The sequence below is a fragment of the Procambarus clarkii genome, chromosome 73 (genome assembly GCF_040958095.1).
Source record: "Procambarus clarkii isolate CNS0578487 chromosome 73, FALCON_Pclarkii_2.0, whole genome shotgun sequence".
Taxonomy (NCBI): domain Eukaryota; kingdom Metazoa; phylum Arthropoda; class Malacostraca; order Decapoda; family Cambaridae; genus Procambarus; species Procambarus clarkii.
Window position 1 is genome coordinate 24,046,748 of NC_091222.1, and position 24,144 is coordinate 24,070,891.

Sequence of the window (24,144 nt, forward strand, 5' to 3'; positions counted from 1 at the left end):
ATAAATGTATCAAATCAGTCATCAGATTTATTAGGGTTTAATTTAGTTAATTGATTCAGAAGATTGAATAGCTCATCATTAAAGTAAAGTATGGTTCTGAGACTGCAGTGGGTTCAGTGACATTGGTCGCAGTGACTTGTAGCTGTTTTAGGCTACTGTTCACTGATTTGCCACTGAGGCCTCATGAACTCATCTTCAGCTTTAAATGATGATACTAACATCAACCTCTGTTACTATAGTCAGCTGTAATCTCCTTAGTATAATGCTACTGGAGAAATATAATCAGCTGACAAATTTAGATCTCTACTGGTATTGTTTATCTGCAGGCATAGGTCTCCTCAGGCTTGATACTGGGCCTGAGAGTAATTTACCTCCTGCAGACTTTAACATGGTTATGCCCTGATATTTAGTAGGGCTACCGATGAATCGATGGCAATAGTCTGTCCCTACAAGGAGACCGAAGTCGGTGAGGTGATCAGACTTAATATTATCTGCCAATTTTATTCCTCTATTTCTCAGGAATTTGGCTGTTGCTCTCAGACCTTGAACTTGTAGGTCTACTGGTATTTTGTCCACCACAATGGCTTGTACTCGACAGACGTACCTGCCTAAACGTACTGATGGTTGTACCACCTGGTAGACTTGAGGTCCTGCATCTGTTACAAACCCTGAGATGTTGAATGACATCTGGGCTACAGGCCTTAATTGTAGTTCATCTGCCAACTTTTTAGTGATATATGTTCTTTGGGATCCTTGGTCAAACAACCCTCGGGTATGGACCTTGGCCCTCTTATTCAGGATGGTAATTTGGGCAGTAGGCAAAGTCGTATTACCTTTAGACTTTGCCGATTGGACACTCTTTGTTTGTTGCACCTTGCAGTACTGTACTGTGGTGGGAATGCTATCTTCCACCTTGGGGTTTGGAGACGTTGTTTTGGTGTCTCTGCACAATGCTGCATGGTGCTGACCTTTGTTACACCTATTACAGGTGTGTAATTGGGTATCACAGTCGTTGATGTTATGTTTCCTGAGGCACCTCGTGCAATGTTGCAAATCTTTGAGTCGCTCAACACGGGCGTCACTATTAGGATAATTAGAGCAGTGGTACATTGAATGTTTCTCTTTGCAGAACAAACATGTTCCATAGCTTCCAGTACCCTTTGGTGTCACGTTCTTGGGTGACACAGTAACTATAGGCTTGGAGGGTCCCACTGCATATACGCCCACACTGCCACTGTTCCACTTTGGTGTTGAATTATATTGTCTAGATTGATTTGGAGTACCTTTGGTACTCTGTGGTTTACTATTATTGGTTTCTGAGGGTTTACTTGGTGGTTTTAATTTGTCATGTGTTCGTAATTGATGAACTACTGACTTTAAACCTTCAGATATTTCATTCATGGATAAGATACTTTTATTGTAATGAGCACTCATTTGTCTCAATATGTCCCTAGGTATTTTCTCCTGGACAATTATTTTCAAGACCCACTCAGCCCCGTTTGTATCTGCTGTCAGGCTGAGGGCATTGATCAATGATTCTACCTCCAGCTTGAAGACTTGGAGTGAATCAGCTGAAGCCTCCGGTGGGGCTAAATGCAACAGCTCATGAACTAAATGTGATGTTCTTACTTCTGGATCAGCATAATTATCCTTGAGGAGTTTTACTGCCAGATCATAGCCGTCATTAGTTAATCTCAGATGGGATACTACTGTTTTAGCCTCACCTGATAATTGGCCTTGCAAATAAGAGAATTTACTACTCTTTGGTAAAGATTGTTTTGAGTCTACAAGGTCAACGAATTTGTTCCAAAATTCGTCCCAATCTTCCTCATCTTTTCCTGAGAAAGTGGGTAAATTAATTGGAGGGAGTCGAGCTTCTGCTTGACTCGTATTAGATGCAACTGTTGTTGTTGTTGCTGTTGCCTTGTTCTGGGCAATTAATTTGACATAAGGCTGTAACGTGGCCTGAGTGTGATCTTCATAATTCGCAAGATCAACCATAATGTCGTCTATTTCTGTTTCTGATAAATTGGTGTTGGCAAGTTCAGCCACATATGTTGCTATTTGACATTTGATTTGCTCAAATTTACCTGCAGCTGCTTGATAATAGCTTTCCAGGTCAGCATAATCAACTGTTGATTGTTGTGACAAATCTTCACATTTCTTGATCTGTCTTGTTAAGTGGCCTTTAAGACCTGCAAGGGTTCTTTTCATTCTCCCTGCATTATCCATACTGGCTCGTTGGTGAAGCCTTGTGGGGCTTGTACTTGGGCTGCTCATAATACTGAACAAACACTAATGGTAGCCTAGGGTAAATTCTGCACTCACTAGGCAATAATCCTACCTCTACTAGAGGTTAGCACTTAAAATTAATACACATTATATATATACAATCATACACACTAATGATTTGAGTGATAAACCAGTGTCACTGGAAGTACCTTTAGGTTAGCTCTTCTATATCACCCTAGGATGGAATTGACACTAATTAATCACTCAAAGGTGTAATGATCATAAGTAAATTATTATATATACACAACTCAACTCGAGTTGATAAAAATTACACCCAAAATAGGGTCTGGACCATTCATTAATGGTGTTAGGTTAATCAATATAGTACAACTGACTATGGTAATAATGGGACTAGGATGAACGATAATAGTTCAACTAGTCAATGGTTAATATCCTACCCTGTTGTGGGTTGGCAATTAGTAAATATTATACTGTGATCACTAGTGCAATATATTAAATAATTCTCTATTTTGGAGAAATAATATACACAATTATTGATAATAGCCTCTTAATTAGCCTCTATGAAACTTCTAATATTATCTAGAAGTATTAAATATTATTAGTGACCTCGCGAAATAAAGTCCACAAAATTCGTGGATAATCTCTCGCGAAATGTAACACCACGAAATCCGTGAACAATATCGCGAAGACACAGTCACTAATTTGGCTGGATTCTATATTAGCGCTGTCATTTCACGAAATAACACGCCACCAAATATCTGTGGGTGTGCATGAAACCGCTGACGAAGCTGAACTGGGCTGAGGGAGGCTCCTGAGCTCCCTCGAGGCTACGCTGCCGTCTTGACTGCTGGCTTTGTTTAAATAACACTGCACTAGTATATTTAATGAATCCACTGGATAACTGGTTCATCCGGTACTAAGATGACCAAATGTGGGTTCAAGGGATCAAATAATCCGTCATCCGGTTCGAAGGACCAAATAATGTGGGAACCGACCTGTGAGATTTATATTTATTTAATTTATATGAATTTATATTTACGTTAATTTATATACTTCGATAGCAATTTGTATAATGATAAGTGGACTGTATTTCTGCAATAATCTCATAATCTCACAAATCGATCCTCTACACATTAGGGGGGGTTTATTAAATTAATATATATGCAGCCAATCAAACTACAGTAATAGCTACATACATTGATGAGGTTCCTTCTCTTATAGTACAGCAGGTTAGTCCACCAGGTATAACTAGGGTGTAGACACCAAATTATCCTCTTTGAGGTAGCTTCCATCACCCAGTAACTGGTGCACATAATCTTGCATCCTCGTCTTGACCTGTCAAAAGTGCGCTAGCTGTGAAGCCAGAATCCTATATATGACAAGCTATATCAGAGAAAACTGTACATGGAACATTAAAGACCTGGCTTAATTACCTTTAGTTTGAGGCTTCCATGTGATCTAACCGGGTCACCCTATATCCTGACATTAATGGCCATAAATGAATGATAAACGGGTTTCGGATAGACACTTAACTTGATTGTAGACATCGTGTTGGAGATGGTACCTTTGGTTTCCATAACACTACGTCCAAGTAAATTAACAGGAGCCGAATTTGCTCCCGTGTGAGCCTCTGGTCTCAATATAAACAATGGCTGTTTAACACTCCATCCTATTGACGTTACTGGCCGACATTGTCCAGAATGATAGGAGCTAAATATGCTCCACACGTCTCGGAGGTGACACAACAATGGCTGCCCTCCTTCCCCCCTCTGACGCCTGGCTTACATTGTCCAGATTTCAGAACGTGATAGAAGGGTCACATTTACTCTACTTTAATATTGATAATTAAGTTAATTTATATAAGATGTTTTTATGATGGTAAAGTCCAAAGACTTATGTATTTAAGAATAATTCCCAGCAGAATAGCTGGTGAATTATAATAGTATGTGGTGATGATATCCCGTTTTCTATAGACGGTAATTCCACTACAAGTTACGTTTTCTATGGGTAACTTGTTGGTAATACAGCAGCACTTATTATCTGTCTGTATGATATTAAATGGTGTCGGATTTTCCGACAGCAGAGCACACTTTTCAGGAGTTCACTTGCATTAAGAAGCGGTTGTTTTACGGATGGTGCGCGTCTCGGAAGGTGGAAACTAAGGAGCAGCTGGAACAACTTATCCTCTTAAAAGATATCAAGGAGCGTCTATCAGGTGATCTGAAAACGTACTTGGAGGAACGCAAGTAGAGACATTGGATGCTGCGGCCACCACGGCTGAAGAATACATTTTAACCCATAGATCCTCTTCAAGATATGTTTCAAAGTCCTACTCAAAGCCTTTTACTAAGTATAAGCAGGAGGGGAGAACCATCTCCCATAGTGCCGTGAACAAAACCCCAAGTAGTCCAAGACGAACAAGTCCAAGGAGAGACATAGTGTGTTGGACATGCGGGAAGAAAGGACACATGTATGCTAAGTGTCAGAGCAGGGCCGGTAATGACCCTCATAGAGAGGTTATGATGGTGAGTTATGTGACACCACCAGTGCACACCCGTTTCCCATGGATACATAGAAGGGAGAAACCAGGATTGTTTGACCTGCACTTAGAAAGGGTATGTATCGAGTGACCAGTGTGGTAAGTCAGTAGTAATTCTCAGAGCTATTAGAGCAGCCAAATCTCTGGGTTTGAAGAGCTCGTTACCCAAGGGAGTGCCTACTGAAGGAAAGCAAAGTGTCATTTTAGGTTCATTTGCAATCACCATATATCAATGGGAAATGTACATTGGCAGTAGTTGACCATCTTCCTACAGAAGGGATAGAGGTAATACTGGCCAATGACTTAGCTTTGGAATTGAACAGTAACCATCTTATTATTGTTGCAAGTCCTGTAGAAGATGTGGTAAGGCCAGTAGTAGCAGTACAAACCAGATCCCGGGTGCAGGAACATGACAAAGTTGACGCCCTTGCTAAGGCTGCAGTAAATAAAGACAGTATTGAATGGAATCTTGAGTTATCAAATAGGTCCCTTAAAAGTGTCATTAGACGAGAACTCCTAGATGGATTTGAAGAAAGTAGAACAGTGCAAACTGGAACTAGTAGGTCCATTGTTCATCACAATGAAATGTATGAAGTAAAACATGTGTATGGGGCAAGTAACAAAGTCAGTAGACTAACAGATGTTGTCACAGCTCGTATAAGACTTGGCTACAAGTATCTCTGGCAGTTCGGCTTGTATAGGGATCTAGATGAAGTAAAGTGTGTGGACATAGGCAGGGACACACACTCGAACACTATATCTTGGATTGTTGTAAAATTGAGCCTTTTAGAGATAAATCTAAGCTCACTCTGTATGATATGGCAACCTATCTTATTACCATGGATAAATTACCTGAAATCCTTGCACTGTACCCACATTTTGCTTCCAGTAGATGAACGACATATGAGATTCAGAAACAAGTAGTGTATTGTGAGGACTAATAATAAACAGAAGCTCCCCTATGACTCTGTAATATCCCCATTGGCCAAACTTATGTATTAACGACAAGACCTACCATTAATGTATGATGACTTACTGTAAATATGTAGCTCTTGTAATAGCACTTTCTCTGTAACTAGCTGACATTGTATCTATAAGGTGTGAAGGATTGAAGAAATTGTTTATGTAAAAATAAAATGGGAATGGATGATTTGTTTAATGATACTGATACGAACTGACATAATTTCCATGTGATGTTTCTGTCTCGTTTCAGAGAATCAGAGATTGTGTAAGTCATTTGAGTGGGTTATCTATGTGATAGCCTGTGATTATTATTTTTAATTGTCAAGTGATTACTTAGTGTTGTGATTATTATTGTGTTGTACTGTTGTGCATTTATCGTAAAGTGTGGTGAGTTTATTGTGTTGTGAATTGAAGTGAACAATTGATGTCTTTTTAATAACTATCTGTGTGATAGCGTAATTCATCTTGGTTGATTAACTGTCTATGTGACAGATTGTTGAAATAATTACTCACTGATTGTTGAATTACTTGATTACAGAGTAATTAGCGTAAGGAACAAATCCACAAGGGCCGTGACGAGGATTCGAACCTACGTCCGACAGCATCCCAGATGCTGCCTTAATCGACTGAGCTACGACATGGTATAAGAATTGCAACCAGAAATTCTACAGAATTTACTTGGATCCTGCAGCCTCTCCGAGACACAAGCCAGGATTTTACACAATTCCCCCCCTGCACTTGAACTATGTCAATAGGCCGTTCTACCTCTACCTCTTCGCCCTGCGAAGTGTGGATTTGTTCATTTGATACATCACGCTCTTGTGATTTCTGTGTGTAGCGTAAGGAGTTACTGTTTTAATTAATTAGTTGTCTGGGTGACAGATTGTACTTAACGTAAATTAACTTTGATTTATTAGCTGTCTGGGTGACAATAATTAACATAATTAAGTAACTGTATATTTGATTTGATTGTAATTGAGTGTTCTTGTCTGTGTGACAGAATCATTAACGTAATTAATTACCTGTTTTGATTTGATTGCTGTCCAAGGGACATGTGCTAACGTAACTAATGTGATTTACTGGAGATTGTCTTAGTGACAAGTTTGGCTTTGTTTTGATTATTTTCATTGTTTGATTGTTTTGCGACTGCAAGAGTTGATTGCAATTGAGTCCGAGTGTACACCAATGTTCAGTTAGTTCATTGTTGTTCTTCTTGCCCAAGCAAGAGGGTCCCGAGACATGTTCTAGTAATGTTTACCAGCTGAGAACGGTGGGACTAATTCCTGCTGCACTGGTAATTGATTAGCTGTCAAGTATCACTCAGGACACTAACGGAACGTTATCTTGTTATTGCTTTGTATTAGTCAGTAAGTTTGTTGAATAAATTTGTTATTGTTGCAAAGTATCTTTGACGTCAACACCTTTAAGAGTGCTGCCCTCTATGATTGTTCTGATACAAGTAACTACAGTATTGTGTGATTTTGATTGGTGTCGGCTCTGGGGATCGAACCTAATCATTGCCCAAACACTAGATACTAGAGTTGGTGGGAGAATCCATTGGCTACCCTCAAGATTGCTTAAGCAACTGAGGAGCTAACGACCTAGTGATTGGAGGATCCAGGTAATTGGACTCCGGTGTTTACTCTCGCAAACTCATTGAGTAAAATCTCCCATCTGGCGTCTGTGCGAGGCCAGGAACTTAAGCTCAACTGAGGTATAATCTCACATAGCCTAGCCCTATCCTAGCTTACATGCCCGAAACGCTTTGCGTAATAGTGGCTTTAGGCATTGTATGTACTAGCTCTACCTATAAGTCAAACAATCCTTGTAAAAATTTATTGTATGTATGTACCTTACCTAAATAAAATTGTATTGTATTGTATTGTACCTAGTGTACAGTGACTCGTCCATATGGTTGGGCACCTTTCTTTTCCCCCGTCCCATCCGAAATCCTTATCGTGACCCCTTCCAAGTGCTATATAGTCATAATGGCTTGGCGCTTCTCCTGATTCCTCTTTTCCTTACCCAAACCTCAAATTGTTAACAGCTGTAGAGTCTGTATCTTTCGATACACCTCACAACCTACCTTCTTGTTCATTACTTTTCCTATTAATATAATTATTATTCCAACCTTGCACACGTTGTAGCAGTTTGATGGCACATCTGTTAATCCTGCTTTTCAGTCGCATTAAAATACCTTTCAATAGTTAATTGATAAGAGGGTAGAAATAGCCTAAGCTACTCTATCCTTTTGAGATGTATTTTCTTGTCTCAATAAACATACTTGAACTTGAATTTGTTAAATGAGTTACCTCATCAGACTATTAATTACAATGTACCTGTTGACATTTTTTTCAATTTTGCTACAAATTACCTACTTAAAATTATCTGTTAGATTAACGACCTGCCTGAAACGCTATGCGTGTTTGTGGCTTTACAAGAATGTGAAAACATCAATGATATGTACTCTCATAAACTTAATGTACCTTCTTTTATATATATAAATAAATAAATGTATTAAATAACTTCGTTCTCATTTGTTATCAACTATTTTGATTGGATTAACATTTTGATTAGACTATTATTTCAGTGTACAAATATTTTGATTATACTTATTTTGATTAGAGTAGGATTTTGAATGGACTAAGATTTTGATCAGACTAAGATTTTGTTAGGACTATTATCTAGATAAGACTTATTTTGATTGGACTATTTTTTTATTGGACTATTATTTTGATTGTACTATTATTTTGATTTGACTATTATTTTGATTGGACTATTATTTTGATCAGACTGTGTGCAACTATTTGGATTCAAATTTAATTCTATATCACCTTAATAGTGTTATTGCATCTATTCAACTCTTATTGATTTAATTCCATGTTTGAAATTGTTTCGTGCTATTTTTTATCAATTATTTTTTTGGCCAAAATTCACTGTATTTTACCAGGTGTTAAATATATTTTAGTAGTAAAAATACCATTTTATGATCATTAATTCTTAGCCAATATTATAATTAGCGTCTTTACTTTTAATATACATTCACTAATAATTAATTTTAATTGTCCGTAAACTATACGTTTATAGTTATATCTATCTTACTCCAGTCACCGTTCTGATTGCAATCAGTCATAAACCCAGAATTATGTCTCTTATTAAGTATCTGTGATAATCCTCAATTTAATGACCTCAACTGCAAGTTCTGTGCAGAAACCCCTGTCATGCTGTTAGTAGGCCTAGTCGGAGACAGGGCCGCGGGGACCTTGACCCCCGGAATCACCATCACGCAAGGTAACAATGAACTAGCAAATCACCGTCATGTATCAATAGTTAACATAATGTCTCTAAGCTAACGCAGTGATGCTGTTAGTGCCACACTGCAAAGCACTAAGCAACTAATTCTCTTTTTAGTATTGACAGAGATGTGCTTAAAGGTTGACTCAATCGAGCTATTTTACATGCCCAATTACTGAGTTGTTCACAACTGTAAACCAAACCAGAGAGGTGGTGGTACTGCATTTTACTACCATCAGGAGATACTAGTTATCAGAGCTGGAGACACCTGAGGAGGGTATATATTTTCCAAATTCAGAAATCAAGGAGTTTCAACATAACGTGAAGAGTGGGAGTGGTATACAAAATTCCAAACACAGTGTAACTGATTTCAGTGTTGACGTCAATAATTTATTGTTAGGCAACAAAAATTAAGTAATACTAAGGGAAGATTTTAATATTGGCCTCAGCCAGCTTAAGAACCAACTAGCTGCTGGCTTCCTCAACTATACACTAATACCCAAGTTATCTGAACCCCACCAGTAGTACTCAAATGACTTCCTCCACCCATGACCACATTTGGATAAACATAACCTTTCCACAAATTCCTGGAATAATTATATGAAAAACATGGAACACTATTTTCCAGAGTACGTATGAAGAGAGACTGAAGGAATTATACCTGGCGACGCTAGAAAGGATGAGGAGGAGAGGGGGGGGGACATAATACAGACAAAATACTTAAGGGGATTGGCAGGGTGAAAACAAAGAAAATGTTTACAATTATCACCAATAGAACAAGGCGGCACGATTGGAAGCTTGAGACTCAGATGAGTCATAAAGATGTAAAAAGTTGGAGCAACAGGCAGGAGTAAAAGGTAAGGTGCTCCAGTGGATAAAGGAGTATCTAAGCAACAGGAAACAGCGAGTAACTGTGAGGGGGAGGAAGACATCAGAGTGACGAGATGTCACCTAATGTCTCTGGAGCCCAATAGGCTCCAGAATCTGTACATCAGTTGAATGACAGTTGAGAGGCGGGACCAAAGAGCCAAAACTCAACCCACGCAAGCACAACTAGGTGAGTACACACATACTCACTTAATGAAGTGAAACAAATGACGGAAGTGCTTAGAAATGCCAGGAAATTGCAGAACAATGTGGATGGAAAACTCTTGTCATTAAGATAAGACCTCTCGAGTGAAGGAAGAGAGACGCTAAATTTAAACCTTGATGACGCGAAACGTCTAAGCTGGAATAGGAACAAAGAAGAAATAAAAAAAAATCTGCAAGATGATAGGGACTGGGAAGTCTGGGAAATGGTAGATAAAAACAAACCAACAAAATCATTAGATGAAGGGAAATAAAAGAACAAAGTTAGTGGGAACATATTCATAACACTCGCCTGGCGTTCCGCGAGCGCTATGTCATGGGTTCGTATCCTGGCCGGGGAGGATTTACTGGGCGCAATTCCTTAACTGTAGCCTCTGTTTAACGCAACAGTAAAATGTGTACTTGGATGAAAAAACGATTCTTCGCGGCGGGGATCGTATTCCAGGGACCATAGGATTAAGGACTTGCCCGAAACGCTACGCGTACTAGTGGCTGTACAAGAATGTAACAACTCTTGTATATATCTCAAAAAAAAAAAAAAAAAATTGTATATACTAATACTGACGGAGTGAGATAACAAATATTGGATCTAAACGATATAATTCAGATTAAACTGCCAGATATTGTCGCACTCTTAGAGACAAAACTTGAAGAAAATATATTAAATGAGGTCATATTTCCAAGGAGCTGATCAATTTGTAGATGCGACAGAAAAATTAGAGAAAGTAAAGGTGTTGGTGTACTGGTGAACGACCACTTGAAGGTAAGAGACTTAATAATCAACAACCAATGAGAAGCTGATATAATGGCACTGCAGATTTGGAATCAGGATGATAAACTGAGAATCATCAGAGCACTCAATCCACCAACAAGCAACACATGAACAAAGGAGGGACTAGATAACAAACGAAAGGGGGACCGTTATTTTCCATAACGGTCCCGACAGAAAGTATTGAGAGAAACAAATCTACAAGGGCCACGATGAGGGTGTATTGAAAGAAAAGGTCAATATAAATCATGGTTGTTGTACTGGGGAACTTCAACTTGAAAGCAATAGACTGGGAGGCCTATGAATCAAGAACGGAGGACATTTGGGGAAGCACATTTGCAATTTGCAATCCTCATTCTGGAGACATTCATGTATCAACACATTAATCAACCCAGGGGAAGGGGATGTTCTGTAAATGCTGGATTTAATATTCACTAGGAAAGAAGAGGAGATATTTGACATTCAGCACCTTCCTCCACTGATAAAGAGCGACCATATTCTCTTGGAAATTAAATATGCTGTGTGATATAATCATAAAGAGAATGAGGGAACTGAAACAGTTGATAAACTTAATTTCAAAAGCGGACACTATAGGTGATTTAGAAAATTCTTTGCATAATTTGATTATAAAGACTTAATTATTGCTAGGCAAGGAAGTAAATTAAATATATGCCAAATTCTGTGAGATATACGTTGAGGACAACAAAATTTATACCAACAACAAAGATGCAGAACTTGAAAACATCAAGGATTCAACAGTAATTGTAAGAAGGCCAGAGAGGAAAAGACAAGAAAAATGGGTAAAATATAGGAAGAGGCCTAACCCTTAAACATACCAGCATTACAAGCAAGCAAGAAACAAGTTCACAGCAGTGAGGAGAGACAGGAAGGAACTTTAAGATCGGGGTAGCAGACAAATGTAAAACAGATCCAGGCCTTTTCTATAAATTAATGAAAAGCAAGCTGCATGGAAAGGATAAAATCTTGAAATTGAGAATGGAGAACAGAATCATAGAGAATGAAGAAGTAATGTGCGAAACATTAAATGAACAGTTCCAAAGTGTGTTTGTGCAAAATGAGGTTTTCAGAGAGCCAGACACAGCATCAATTCCAATGAACACCAGAGAGTACATAGAGGTTTCTTGAGACAAAGTGGAAAAATTACTCAAGGAGCTAGGAAGAAATAAAGCTGTTGGACCAGATGGAGTTTCACCTTCTGAGAGAATGTGCATCTTAGCTGAGCATTCCCCCTTCAGTTGATTTTCCAGACATCTTTGTGTACAAGAATCTTAGCAGATAAATGGAAGAAAGCAAACATAGTTCCAATCTACAAAAATGGTGGCAGAAAAGACCCTCTAAATTATAGACCCGTATGATTAACAAGCGTGGTAGTCAAAACACCAGAAAAATAGCTAAAATCAAATGGGTTGAACACCTGGAGAGTAATGACATAATAACGGACAGACAGTATGTTTTTTCGAACAATATTTGTTACACAGAAGATCCTGTGTAACAAATCTACTTCATTTTTATGATAGAGCCACAGAGATACTACAGGAAAGAGGTGGTTGGGTTGACTGTGTTTATTTGAACTTAAAAAAGATTTTTGACATAGTCCCACACAAGAGGTTGTCTTGGGTAACTGGAACATACTGGAGGGGTGGCAGGGAGACTTCTGACATGGATGACAATTTTCTAACTGACAGACAAATGAGGGCAGTAATCAGAGACACTGTATCTGACTGGAGGAGTGTTACCAGCGGAGTACCACAGGGTTCAGTTCTTGCACCAGTATCGTTTACATAAACGATCTACCAGAAGTAATATAGAAGTATGTGAACATGTTTGCGGATGATGCTAAGCCACTGGGGAAGATAAGAGACGATTACATGCCCTTCAAAATGACCTAGACAAAATAAGTGCTTGGTGCACCATGTGGCAAATGGAATTCAATGTGAACAAATACCATGTTATGGAATGTGGAATAGGAAAAATAGACCACATAGCTTATAAATTATGTGGAAAGGAAGTAATGATGTCTAACAAAAAATGAGATCTAGGGGCTTGTTCTGGATAGTATAATATGGACAGTTACCAGTGGAACGCATAAAGGACATTGTCCGAGGAGCATATGCGTCGCTCTCCAACTTCAGAATTGCCTTTAAATACATGGATGGTGAAAACTAAAGGAACTATGCCTGACTTTTGTGAGACCAAAATTGGAATATGCAACAGTGGTATGGTGCCCATATCTCAAGAAGAACATAAATAAACTGGAAAAGGTGCAAAGGCTTGCTACAAAATGGCCTCCGGAACAGAAAATACACACAGATTCAAGGACAACAAGAGGACACAAATTCAAGTTAAGGAAACAAAGGTGCCGAAAACAATAAAAAGTTTTCTTTTGCAAACAAAGTGGTAGACGGTTGGAACAAGTTAAGTGAGAAGGTGGTGGAGGCCAAGACCGTCAGTAGTTTCAAAGCGTTATATGACAAAGAGTGCTGGGAAGACGGGACAACACGAGCGTAGCTCTCATCCTGTAACTACACTTAGGTAATTACACACAAACACAGACACACACAGCACTCACAAACACGTACACCAAACACCAAACAAATACTACATGATAGATCTATTATATTTCATGGTAAAAATGATCAGTGCATTTTATAAATTAATTTTCAGGGAATTTTTATATTGCCTTTCTGACTTTAAGAGTGAAAAATCTATGCCTTTGCCAAAGACTCTCGAATTTAATGATGTATCATAAATATATATAATATATATATATATATATATATATATATATATATATATATATATATATATATATATATATATATATATATATATATATATATATATATGTCGTACCTAATAGCCAGAACGCACTTCTCAGCCTACTATGCAAGGCCCGATTTGCCTAATTAGCCTAGTTTTCATGAATTAATTGTTTTTCGACTACCTAACCTACCTAACCTAACCTAACCTAACCTAACTTTTTCGGCTACCTAACCAAACCTAACCTATAAAGATAGGTTAGGTTAGGTTAGGTAGGGCTGGTTAGGTTCGGTCATATATCTACGTTAATTTTAACTCCAATAAAAAAATTTTACCTCATACATAATGAAATGGGTAGCTTTATCATTTCATAAGAAAAAAATTAGAAAAAATATATTAATTCAGGAAAACTTGGCTTATTAGGCAAATCGGGCCTTGAATAGTAGGCCAAAAAGTGAGTTCTGGCTACTAGGTACAACATATATATATATATATATATATATATATATATATATATATGTCGTACCTAGTAGCCAGAACGCACTTCTCAGCCTACTATGCAAGGCCCGATTTGCCTAATAAGCCAAGTTTTCATGAATTAATTGTTTTTCGACTACCTAACCTAACCTAACCTATAAAGATAGGTTAGGTTAGGTAGGGTTGGTTAGGTTCGGTCATATATCTACGTTAATTTTAAATCCAATAAAAAAAATTGTCCTCATACATATTGAAATGGGTAGCTTTATCATTTTATAAGAAAAAAAATAGAGAAAATATATTAATTCAGGAAAACTTAGCTTATTAGGCAAATCGGGCCTTGCATAGTAGGCTGAGAAGTGCGTTCTGGCTACTAGGTACGACATATATATATATATATATATATATATATATATATATATATATATATATATATATATATATATATGTCGTACCTAGTAGCCAGAACTCACTTCTCAGCCTACTATTCAAGGCCCGATTTGCCTAATAAGCCAAGTTTTCCTGAATTAATATATTTACTATAATTTTTTTCTTATGAAATGATAAAGCAACCCTTTTCTCTATGTATGAGGTCAATTTTTTTTTATTGGAGTTAAAATTAACGTAGATATATGACCGAACCTAACCAACCCTACCTAACCTAACCTAACCTATATTTATAGGTAAGGTTAGGTTAGGTAGCCAAAAAAAGATAGGTTAGGTTAGGTTAGGTAGGTTAGGTAGACGAAAAAACATTAATTCATGAAAACTTGGCTTATTAGGCAAATCGGGCCTTGAATAGTAGGCTGAGAAGTGCGTTCTGGCTATTAGGTACGACATATATATATATATATATATATATATGTCGTACCTAGTAGCCAGAACTCACTTCTCAGCCTACTATTCAAGGCCCGATTTGCCTAATAAGCCAAGTTTTCCTGAATTAATATATTTACTATAATTTTTTTCTTATGAAATGATAAAGCTACCCTTTTCACTATGTATGAGGTCAATTTTTTTTATTGGAGTTAAAATTAACGTAGATATATGACCGAACCTAACCAACCCTACCTAACCTAACCTAACCTATATATATAGGTAAGGTTAGGTTAGGTAGCCAAAAAAAGCTAGGTTAGGTTAGGTTAGGTAGGTTAGGTCGACGAAAAAACATTAATTCATGAAAACTTGGCTTATTAGGCAAATCGGGCCTTGCATAGTAGGCTGAGAAGTGAGTTCTGGCTACTAGGTACGACATATATATATATATATATATATATATATATATATATATGTCGTACCTAGTAGCCAGAACGCACTTCTGAGCCTACTATGCAAGGCCCGATTTGCCTAATAAGCCAAGTTTTTATGAATTAATGTTTTTTCGTTTACCTAACCTACCTAACCTAACCTAACCTAGCTTTTTCGGCTACCTAACCGAACCTAACCTATAAAGATAGGTTAGGTTAGGTTAGGTAGGGATGGTTAGGTTTAGTCATATATCTACGTTAATTTTAACTCCAATAAAAAAAAATTGACCTCATACATAATGAAATCTGTAGCTTTATCATTTCATACGAAAAAAATTAGAGAAAATTTATTAATTCAAGAAAACTTGGCTTATTAGGCAAATCAGGACTTGCATAGTAGGCTGACAAGTGCGTTCTGGCTATTAGGTACGACATATATATATATATATATATATATATATATATATATATATATATATATATATATATATATATATATATATATATATATATGTGTGTGTGTGTGTGTATATCTTTAACACATCTATATATGATAAAGAGGTATTTTGATGCATGTTAAATTTGTTTAATCCAGCAAAATACATTAGATTAAGTAAATGTTTTTAGCAACTTTTATACATATTTTAAACAACAATTAAAATTTATTAATGTATTTTAGGAAACGTATATACATTTATTATTTAATTATGAGAAAAATATGTTTTCATGATTAATGAAAGAGAGTAATGGAAATAGTCTCAAAGACATTGACAGGGGGTAACGCTGATAAGTTTATATATTTATTTATATATATACAAGAAGGTACATTGGGATTGTGAGGATACATAGCATAGTAATTACATTCTTGTAAAGCCACTAGTACGCGCAGCGTTTCGGGCAGATGTAGAGTGAGAGAAAAGCTTCTAGTTCTCGGGGACTTTAATCGCAGGAAAACTGATTGGGTAATGAAGGATCCCAATGAAGGGAAGGATATGTAGACGTTATTGGAAACGTTATTGAACACGTTATTGGCCTGATGTAATTGGACACTAAATGTGACGTTATTGGACACTAAATGTGACGTTATTGGACACAAAATGTGACGTTATTGGACACTAAATGTGACGTTATTGGACACTAAATGTGACGTTATTGGACACTAAATGTGACGTTATTGGACACTAAATGTGACGTTATTGGACACTAAATGTGACGTTATTGGACACTAAATGTGACGTTGTTGGACACTAAATGTGACGTTATTGGACACTAAATGTGACGTTGTTGGACACTAAATGTGACGTTATTGGACACTAAATGTGACGTTGTTGGACACTAAATGTGACGTTATTGGACACTAAATGTGACGTTGTTGGACACTAAATGTGACGTTGTTGGACACTAAATGTGACGTTGTTGGACACTAAATGTGACGTTGTTGGACACTAAATGTGCCGTTATTGAACACTAAATGTGACGTTATTGAACACTAAATGTGACGTTGTTGGACACTAAATGTGCCGTTATTGAACACTAAATGTGTCGTTATTGGACACTAAATGTGCCGTTATTGAACACTAAATGTGTCGTTATTGGACACTAAATGTTCCGTTACGGACACTAATCGTGACGTTATTGGACACTAAATGTGCCGTTATTGGACACTAAACATGACGTTATTGGACACTAAACATGACGTTATTGGACACTAAACATGACGTTATTGGACACTATATGTGACATTATTGGACAATAATGCACACCTCTGGAGTGCTATCCAGGTGTTTTATACACACAAAGTTAAGTGAGAGAGAACTTAATAGAGACCTGAATGTCGAGGACGCGGGGAACGTTGGTGAGGAAGAATGGCGGGAAGAGCGTCAGGAGAAGCTGTCCGAAGGCGGCCACATGCTCGGGAAAGTGACGATGAGCCTGCAGGGATGCCAGGAAACAGCTCACAATGGAGCTGATTGTACAATGCAGCAGCGCCAGAGCAATCAAGAACTGGAAGTAGGTTTTGATCATGTGGTGACAATCGTATAAGTCGATGAGTAAAGCTTTAGCCTTCTCGAAGTTGATGCGACTCGGTGCGTTAATGCCAAGATGGTTTACAGATGCTGAGAGATTCTTGGTTGTGTTCCTTTTGGACGAACTGGTCCAGCTGTTAAGATGGGATAGTGACGGACCGACATCGTCAACCACTGTGTCAAAAAACTTACTGTATACTACAGCCAGGAGGTTGATCAGATGACAGTACATCATCATAGTCAGGTTGAACACCAGCGGCTTTACAGAGGCTTTGAACATATTGCCAATTCTGAAAAACTTTAACTGTTTTTCTTTCAGTGCCATTGTTATATTTCCATAACAGATGCACAAGAAGGCAATCAGATGATGACCCATCACAATGATAATATGCCTCTCTTTGTAGAAGGGCGCAGCTTTGAAGCCGTAAATGCCACACAGGATCTGCATCCTGCCTAGAGCCTTGATGAGTGCCGGCGCTTGGCCTAGCATGTGAATCCTGAGTAAAATGCTGGTACACATACCAACCACGTCCTCCACCTTGAGAATGACCGTGTAGGTGGAGGCAGTCTTGTCAAAGATGGACATGAACCCAAGGCCGCCATAAGAGAAGTACGACGCGATCGCAAACCCGAAGACGAAAGACCATACGGTCCACTTTTTGTTTCGTTTCGTCTTTTGGAGTGAATCAAGAGTCAATGTTTCTTTGTTACTTCTGCCACAAGTCCAAGTGAAAGGCAGCCCGCCTATGAGCCTGTACATGGAGATAATGGGAGTCATTCCCAGCAGACACACCTCCATGTTTCGCCCACACATGCCAACGGCACAACGGTCTGTGCCTCCTGCTGCCGTGACTTGTCAGTGTCGCGCGCCAAGATCAACAGTGAGGGCTCAGTCACAGTGATCCCAACCATTGACCACCGCCAACTTCCCTCACCATCTAGCATTTTCCTGGAGGAGTCAATGTTAATGGGCCGCATTGGAATCAATACCTGTAATGGCTTATCGTCTCCAACATCGCGGACATTATGCACTCCGGATAATGCAGGCGAGTTATGTCTCACAGGACGAACACTACGAGCATAATAAACAACCCGTAGCTGGCGACAACAATAAATAGTTATGACGATCACTGTTTTTCAGTGAACGAGTATTGCTGTTTGCACAAATCACGCAAATGCTAATACAGATTGATATATATTTTCCTGGCTAGCACATGAGTGAATACACACATATATACATATAAAAACGTGAAAGAAAATTGTGACTGAAGCTAATACCACCTGCTGAGCCGTGACCTGAAGTTGCTTATGGTGGACTTTTTCACGAATGGCAAGGAATGAGACTAGATTAGGTTAGGTTAGGTTGGGTTAGGTTAGCTTATCTTAGGTTAGCTTAGGTTAACTCAGGTTAGATTAGGTTAGGAAGCAAGCTTAGCTTAGGTTAGGTTAGGTTAACTTAGGTTAGGTTAACTTAAGTTAGGTTAGGTTAGGGTACATTAGATTTGTCTAGGCGATATTAGTTAAGGTTAGACTAGGCTAAGTTAGATTAGACAGGAGGATAGGTTATGATAGATTAGGTAGGACAAGATTAGAGTAGATTAAGTTGGGTTATACTTGTTTATAACCCAACTATAAATTAATAATGCTTGGTTAGATTGTGATAGATTAGAATAGATAATTCTATCCTAGGATAGGATAGGTTTGTGTCTAACAATCAGGTGTATACAAGCACATTATAGCAGTGAACTACCGTCGTGTCTAACAGTCAGGTGTATACAAGCTCATTATAGCAGTGAACTACCGTTGTGTCTAACAGTCAGGTGTATACAAGCTCATTATAGCAGTGAACTACCGTTGTATCTAACAGTCAGGTGTATACAAGCACATTATAGCAGTGAACTACCGTTGTGTCTAACAGTCAGGTGTATACAAGCTCATTATAGCAGTGAACTACCGTTGTATCTAACAGTCAGGTGTATACAAGCTCATTATAGCAGTGAACTACCGTTAACAGGTTTGCTTCTGCCTCAAAGACCAGGATAACAAACTAATCTGTGTATATTATCTTTCACGCTCCTGGGTGAGTACACTGAGAATACACAGCTGGTGTATGAAGCCAGCCAAGGGTGTGTTAGCGGGAATCATCAGCTCAACAGCAATTCTTCCAAAGGACCGTCAGCAGTGAATAATGTTTGGATTTATAGATAGAGCTAGTACATACAATACTTAAAACCACTAATACGCATAGCGTTTCGGACAATACTGTTTTTACATATCGTTCTTTTCCACTTAAATTGTCCACAGCCTAGTATTTCTTGCCTTTCCTCTGTCTCATCCTAACTCCTTATCCTCATATCCCTACGAAGTGCTATATTGGTGCTTTCTTTAGATAATTACTTTACCTTGATAAAAAGATGCTCGTAGTGTATTCTATGTTCTGTTCGTGATGTTCACAATGCACTCTGTACAAGGTACAGAGTGTTTACAGCGTCCTCTCTACCTGGTACAAGATTTCGACTCAATACTCGGTACCCGGTACAAGATGTTCACACAGTGCACTGTACCTGATACAGGATGCTCACCCAGTGCACTGTACCTGATACACGATGCTAACCCAGTGCACTGTACCTGATACAGGATGCTCACCCAGTGCACTGTACCTGATGCAGGATGCTAACCCAGTGCACTGTACCTGATACAGGATGCTCACCCAGTGCACTGTACCTGATGCAGGATGCTAACCCAGTGCACTGTACCTGATACAGGATGATCACCCAGTGCACTGTACCTGATGCAGGATGCTAACCCAGTACACTGTACCTGATACAGGATGCTCACCCAGTGCACTGTACCTGATGCAGGATGCTAACCCAGTGCACTGTACCTGATACAGGATGCTAACCCAATGCACTGTACCTGATACAGGATGTTCACACAGTGCACTGTACCTGGTACAAGATGTTCACACAGTGCACTGTACCTGGTGCAAGATGCTCACCCAGTGCACGGTACCTGGTGCAAGATGTTCATACAGTGCACTGTACCTGATACAGGATGCTCACCCAGTGCACGGTACCTGGTGCAAGATGTTCATACAGTGCACTGTACCTGATACAGGATGCCCACCCAGTGCACGGTACCTGGTGCAAGATGTTCATACAGTGCACTGTACCTGATACAGGATGCTCACCCAGTGCACTGTACCTGGTGCAAGATGTTCATACAGTGCACTGTACCTGATACAGGATGCTCACCCAGTGCACTGTACCTGGTGCAAGATGTTCATACAGTGCACTGTACCTGATACAGGATGCTCACCCAGTGCACTGTACCTGGTGCAAGATGTTCATACAGTGCACTGTACCTGATACAGGATGCTCACCCAGTGCTCTGTACCTGGTGCAAGATGTTCACCCAATATTCTGTACCTACCTTGAGGTGCTTCCGGGGCTTAGCGTCCCCGCGGCCCGGTCGTCGACCAGACCTCCTTAACTTAGTACAAGATGTTCACACAGTACACTGTACTCACTTAGTTGTACTCATCTAGTTAGGATTGCGGGGGTTGAGCTCTGGCTCTTTGGGCCCTCCTCTTAACTGTCAATCTATCAATTTTTTTAGCAGCCCGTAGCAGCTGTCTAACTCCCAGGTACCTATTTACTGATAGGTTAACATGGGCATCAGGGTGAAGGAAGTTTACGCTTCCGCCGGGGATTGAACCTGGTCCCCTAGGCCTGCGAATCCCGAGTGCTGTCCACTCAGCCGTCAGGCCCCCTCGTACAAGGGGTACCCCCCCCCTGGTATAACATCTTGTACCTGGTATAAGATATTGACACAGTACTCTGTACCTGGGACAAGATCGTTGTCCACTCAGCCGTCAGGCCCCCCTCGTACAAGGGGTACCCCCCCCCCCTGGTATAACATCTTGTACCTGGTATAAGATATTGACACAGTACTCTGTACCTGGGACAAGATCGTAGCTCTTGTCAGTTAATAAATGTATATTATTAACGGCAATGTGGTGTGTAAATACAAGGCGGACATGATCGACCAGCGGGCACTCTCCGGCGTCACTGTTTCAACAATATTATCTTATTTGTATTGTTGATGGGAATTACGGCTCTTGTATTATTTAAAACTAGAGGAGAATATCGGCGTGGCCCGTGTGAGAGGCCACCCGGGTCGCTTCGCTGCTTCGGTCGACCCGGGGGCCCGTGTCGACCTGATATCCGAGTCAACCCAGTGTCTGTGTAGTCCTTGACGACAAGGAACCCGTGCAGATCCGGTGCTTGGTCGACCCTGGGCACCTAAATGGTGGCCGACACCGACGTGCTTATAGCTGTACTTTGCTCAATAAATCTTGAAAGTTGAAACCGGCAGTGTTCGATCTATTTGGTGTCTAGGTCTCCCCTACACACCCTTCCCATCTTCCCCTGAAATTACCCTCCCTGTCTCTCTCCATTCGCACCCTTCCTGTCTCCTCCTTCGCTGTAACGATGTTCAATCTCTGTAAATGTCTTCATCTCTGTAAACATCTTCACACCATCTACATTCTCCGCATGCATCCTCTCCCTCTCTGCTCCATAGACCCTCCACATATTCTCTCACAAACACTCCCCATTTCTTCCCAGAACACACACACACACACACATCCTTTTCCCCATTTAATTCTTCCCCGTTCACACTTGCTATCTTCCCCCCATCTCCTTCCTCCCTGCACACACACATCCTTCCCCCCCCCATAAAATCCTTCCTGGTTCACATATGCTATTTTTTCCCATCTCCTCTCTCCCTGCCTCCACACCCGTTCTATCCATGTAACTAAAAATTGGTGCCAGGAATGTAAATCTGTCAACTGAACTTATGTTTTGAAAATCAATAACTGAATTTGCAATTATTTAAATTGATACTAATGTCTTTGGACTCGCCACGGAACCTTTCACATCTGCAAACTTCGTGAAGGAAGGGGATTGGGACGGTGCCGTCCTCATGGTGGCACTGGGCCGACCTCGATCCCATGAGACTCTGCTGATAAAAATGCGTTAATTCAGTGAAGTGTAATGAGGCTAGCCCCAAACGTCTCGTCTTCATCCTCGCACAGACAGACAGACATTCTTATAGATTGTTTTGCCGGCTGTGCCACCTGCCCAGAACATAAACCATGCCTGTCCCAGGTAGTGCATTATATGTTCTAACTCTATAAATGCAACATTATGTTTGTTAACTCACCTTGTATGTATGTATTACCTGAATACACATTTGATTTGATTTAACCTAAATGACCGCCTGGGAGACCCTGCGTGCTACAGTGCCCAGGGCATAAACCATGTCTGTCCCAGGGATCTAAACGACCGTCTGGGAGACCCTGCGAGCTACAGTGCCCAGGGCATAAACCATGTCTGTCCCAGGGACCTAAACGACCGTCTGGGAGACCCTGCGTGCTACAGTGCCCAGGGCATAAACCATGTCTGTCCCAGGGACCTAAACGACCGTCTGGGAGACCCTGCGAGCTACAGTGCCCAGGGCATAAACCATGCCTGTCCCAGGGACCTAAACGACCGTCTGGGAGACCCTGCGTGCTACAGTACCCAGGGCATAAACCTATGCCTGTCCCAGGGACCTAAACGACCGTCTGGGAGACCCTGCGTGCTACAGTACCCAGGGCATAAACCATGCCTGTCCCAGGGACCTAAACGACCGCCTGGGAGACCCTGCGTGCTACAGTGCCCAGGGCATAAACCATGCCTGTCCCAGGGACCTAAACGACCGCCTGGGAGACCCTGCGTGCTACAGTGCCCAGGGCATACACCATGCCTGTCCCAGCATGATCTTCCGGATGAGATACAGATAGTTGTGAGGGCAACAATATATGCTTAAGAGGTGAATGGATTCAAAAAATAAAAACAAAATAAAAATGTTTATTTAGGTAACGTACATACATAAAAGAGATTTTACAGAGAGTGATGGATTTATAGTTAGGGCTAGTACATACAATGCCTAAAGCCACTATTACGCAAAGCGTTTCGGGCATAAAAACCTTCATGTAGTATGCCTGACACAATACAAGTTGAGAGCGTTGATATCTTTTTGATGGTGTTACATTTCATGTAAAAAGCCTAGCCCAGAGGACGAGGTGACTGAGGCACAGCGGGTTGCTGAAGAGGAGTAGCCAGCAGCCTAGCAGAGACTATCACATGGTGTATTGTTAATAGGTGAGAGTGATGCTATTTATGTAGAACCATTTCCTGATATTACCTTCTTATTCTTTATTGTTTGTAATAAATTGTTTGTTTGTTAGACAAGCGTGTTTAACTTTGTCCTGACGAGGGTTTCTAAGAGGAAAGAGAGATAAATAATTGCTGGCTGGACGACAACATACAGAAAACAAATAGGAGAACTAGAAGGTCACCCTAAGACTAGGAGAGAGAGAGGGTAAGTCATAGTGGCTCAGTTAGGGTGTGTACTCATGACAATAGACTAGTTCTGAGCAGAATCCCCAATAGTATGACGTTAGCCCCTTCTCCATATTTAAGTTCACTATTGGATGACTTTCCAGTGTGTGCTCCGCTGGTGTTAGTAGTAGAGCTGGTGAAAGAAAGATATTGTTTTTATTTTTATCGGCGGCTCCCTGACGATTTGAAAGCCCAGGGTAAAATTGGGTGACACTTAAGAGAGAGAGTTCAGGTGTCACCCAAAATTATGAGTGGT

At 39.9% G+C, this 24,144-nt stretch overlaps 1 protein-coding gene across 1 annotated transcript in view; it reads right to left on the reverse strand.

Annotated features, from left to right (window-relative positions):
* The window catches only part of LOC123774138 (uncharacterized), a 29,994-nt gene extending 11,756 nt beyond the window's left edge, over nucleotides 1-18,238 (reverse strand). The window contains exon 1 of the mRNA XM_069312861.1: nucleotides 17,240-18,238. Within this exon, the coding sequence (XP_069168962.1) occupies nucleotides 17,240-18,238 (999 nt within the window). The remainder of the gene's footprint in view (nucleotides 1-17,239) is intronic.
* Between the last annotated feature and the right edge of the window lie 5,906 nt (nucleotides 18,239-24,144).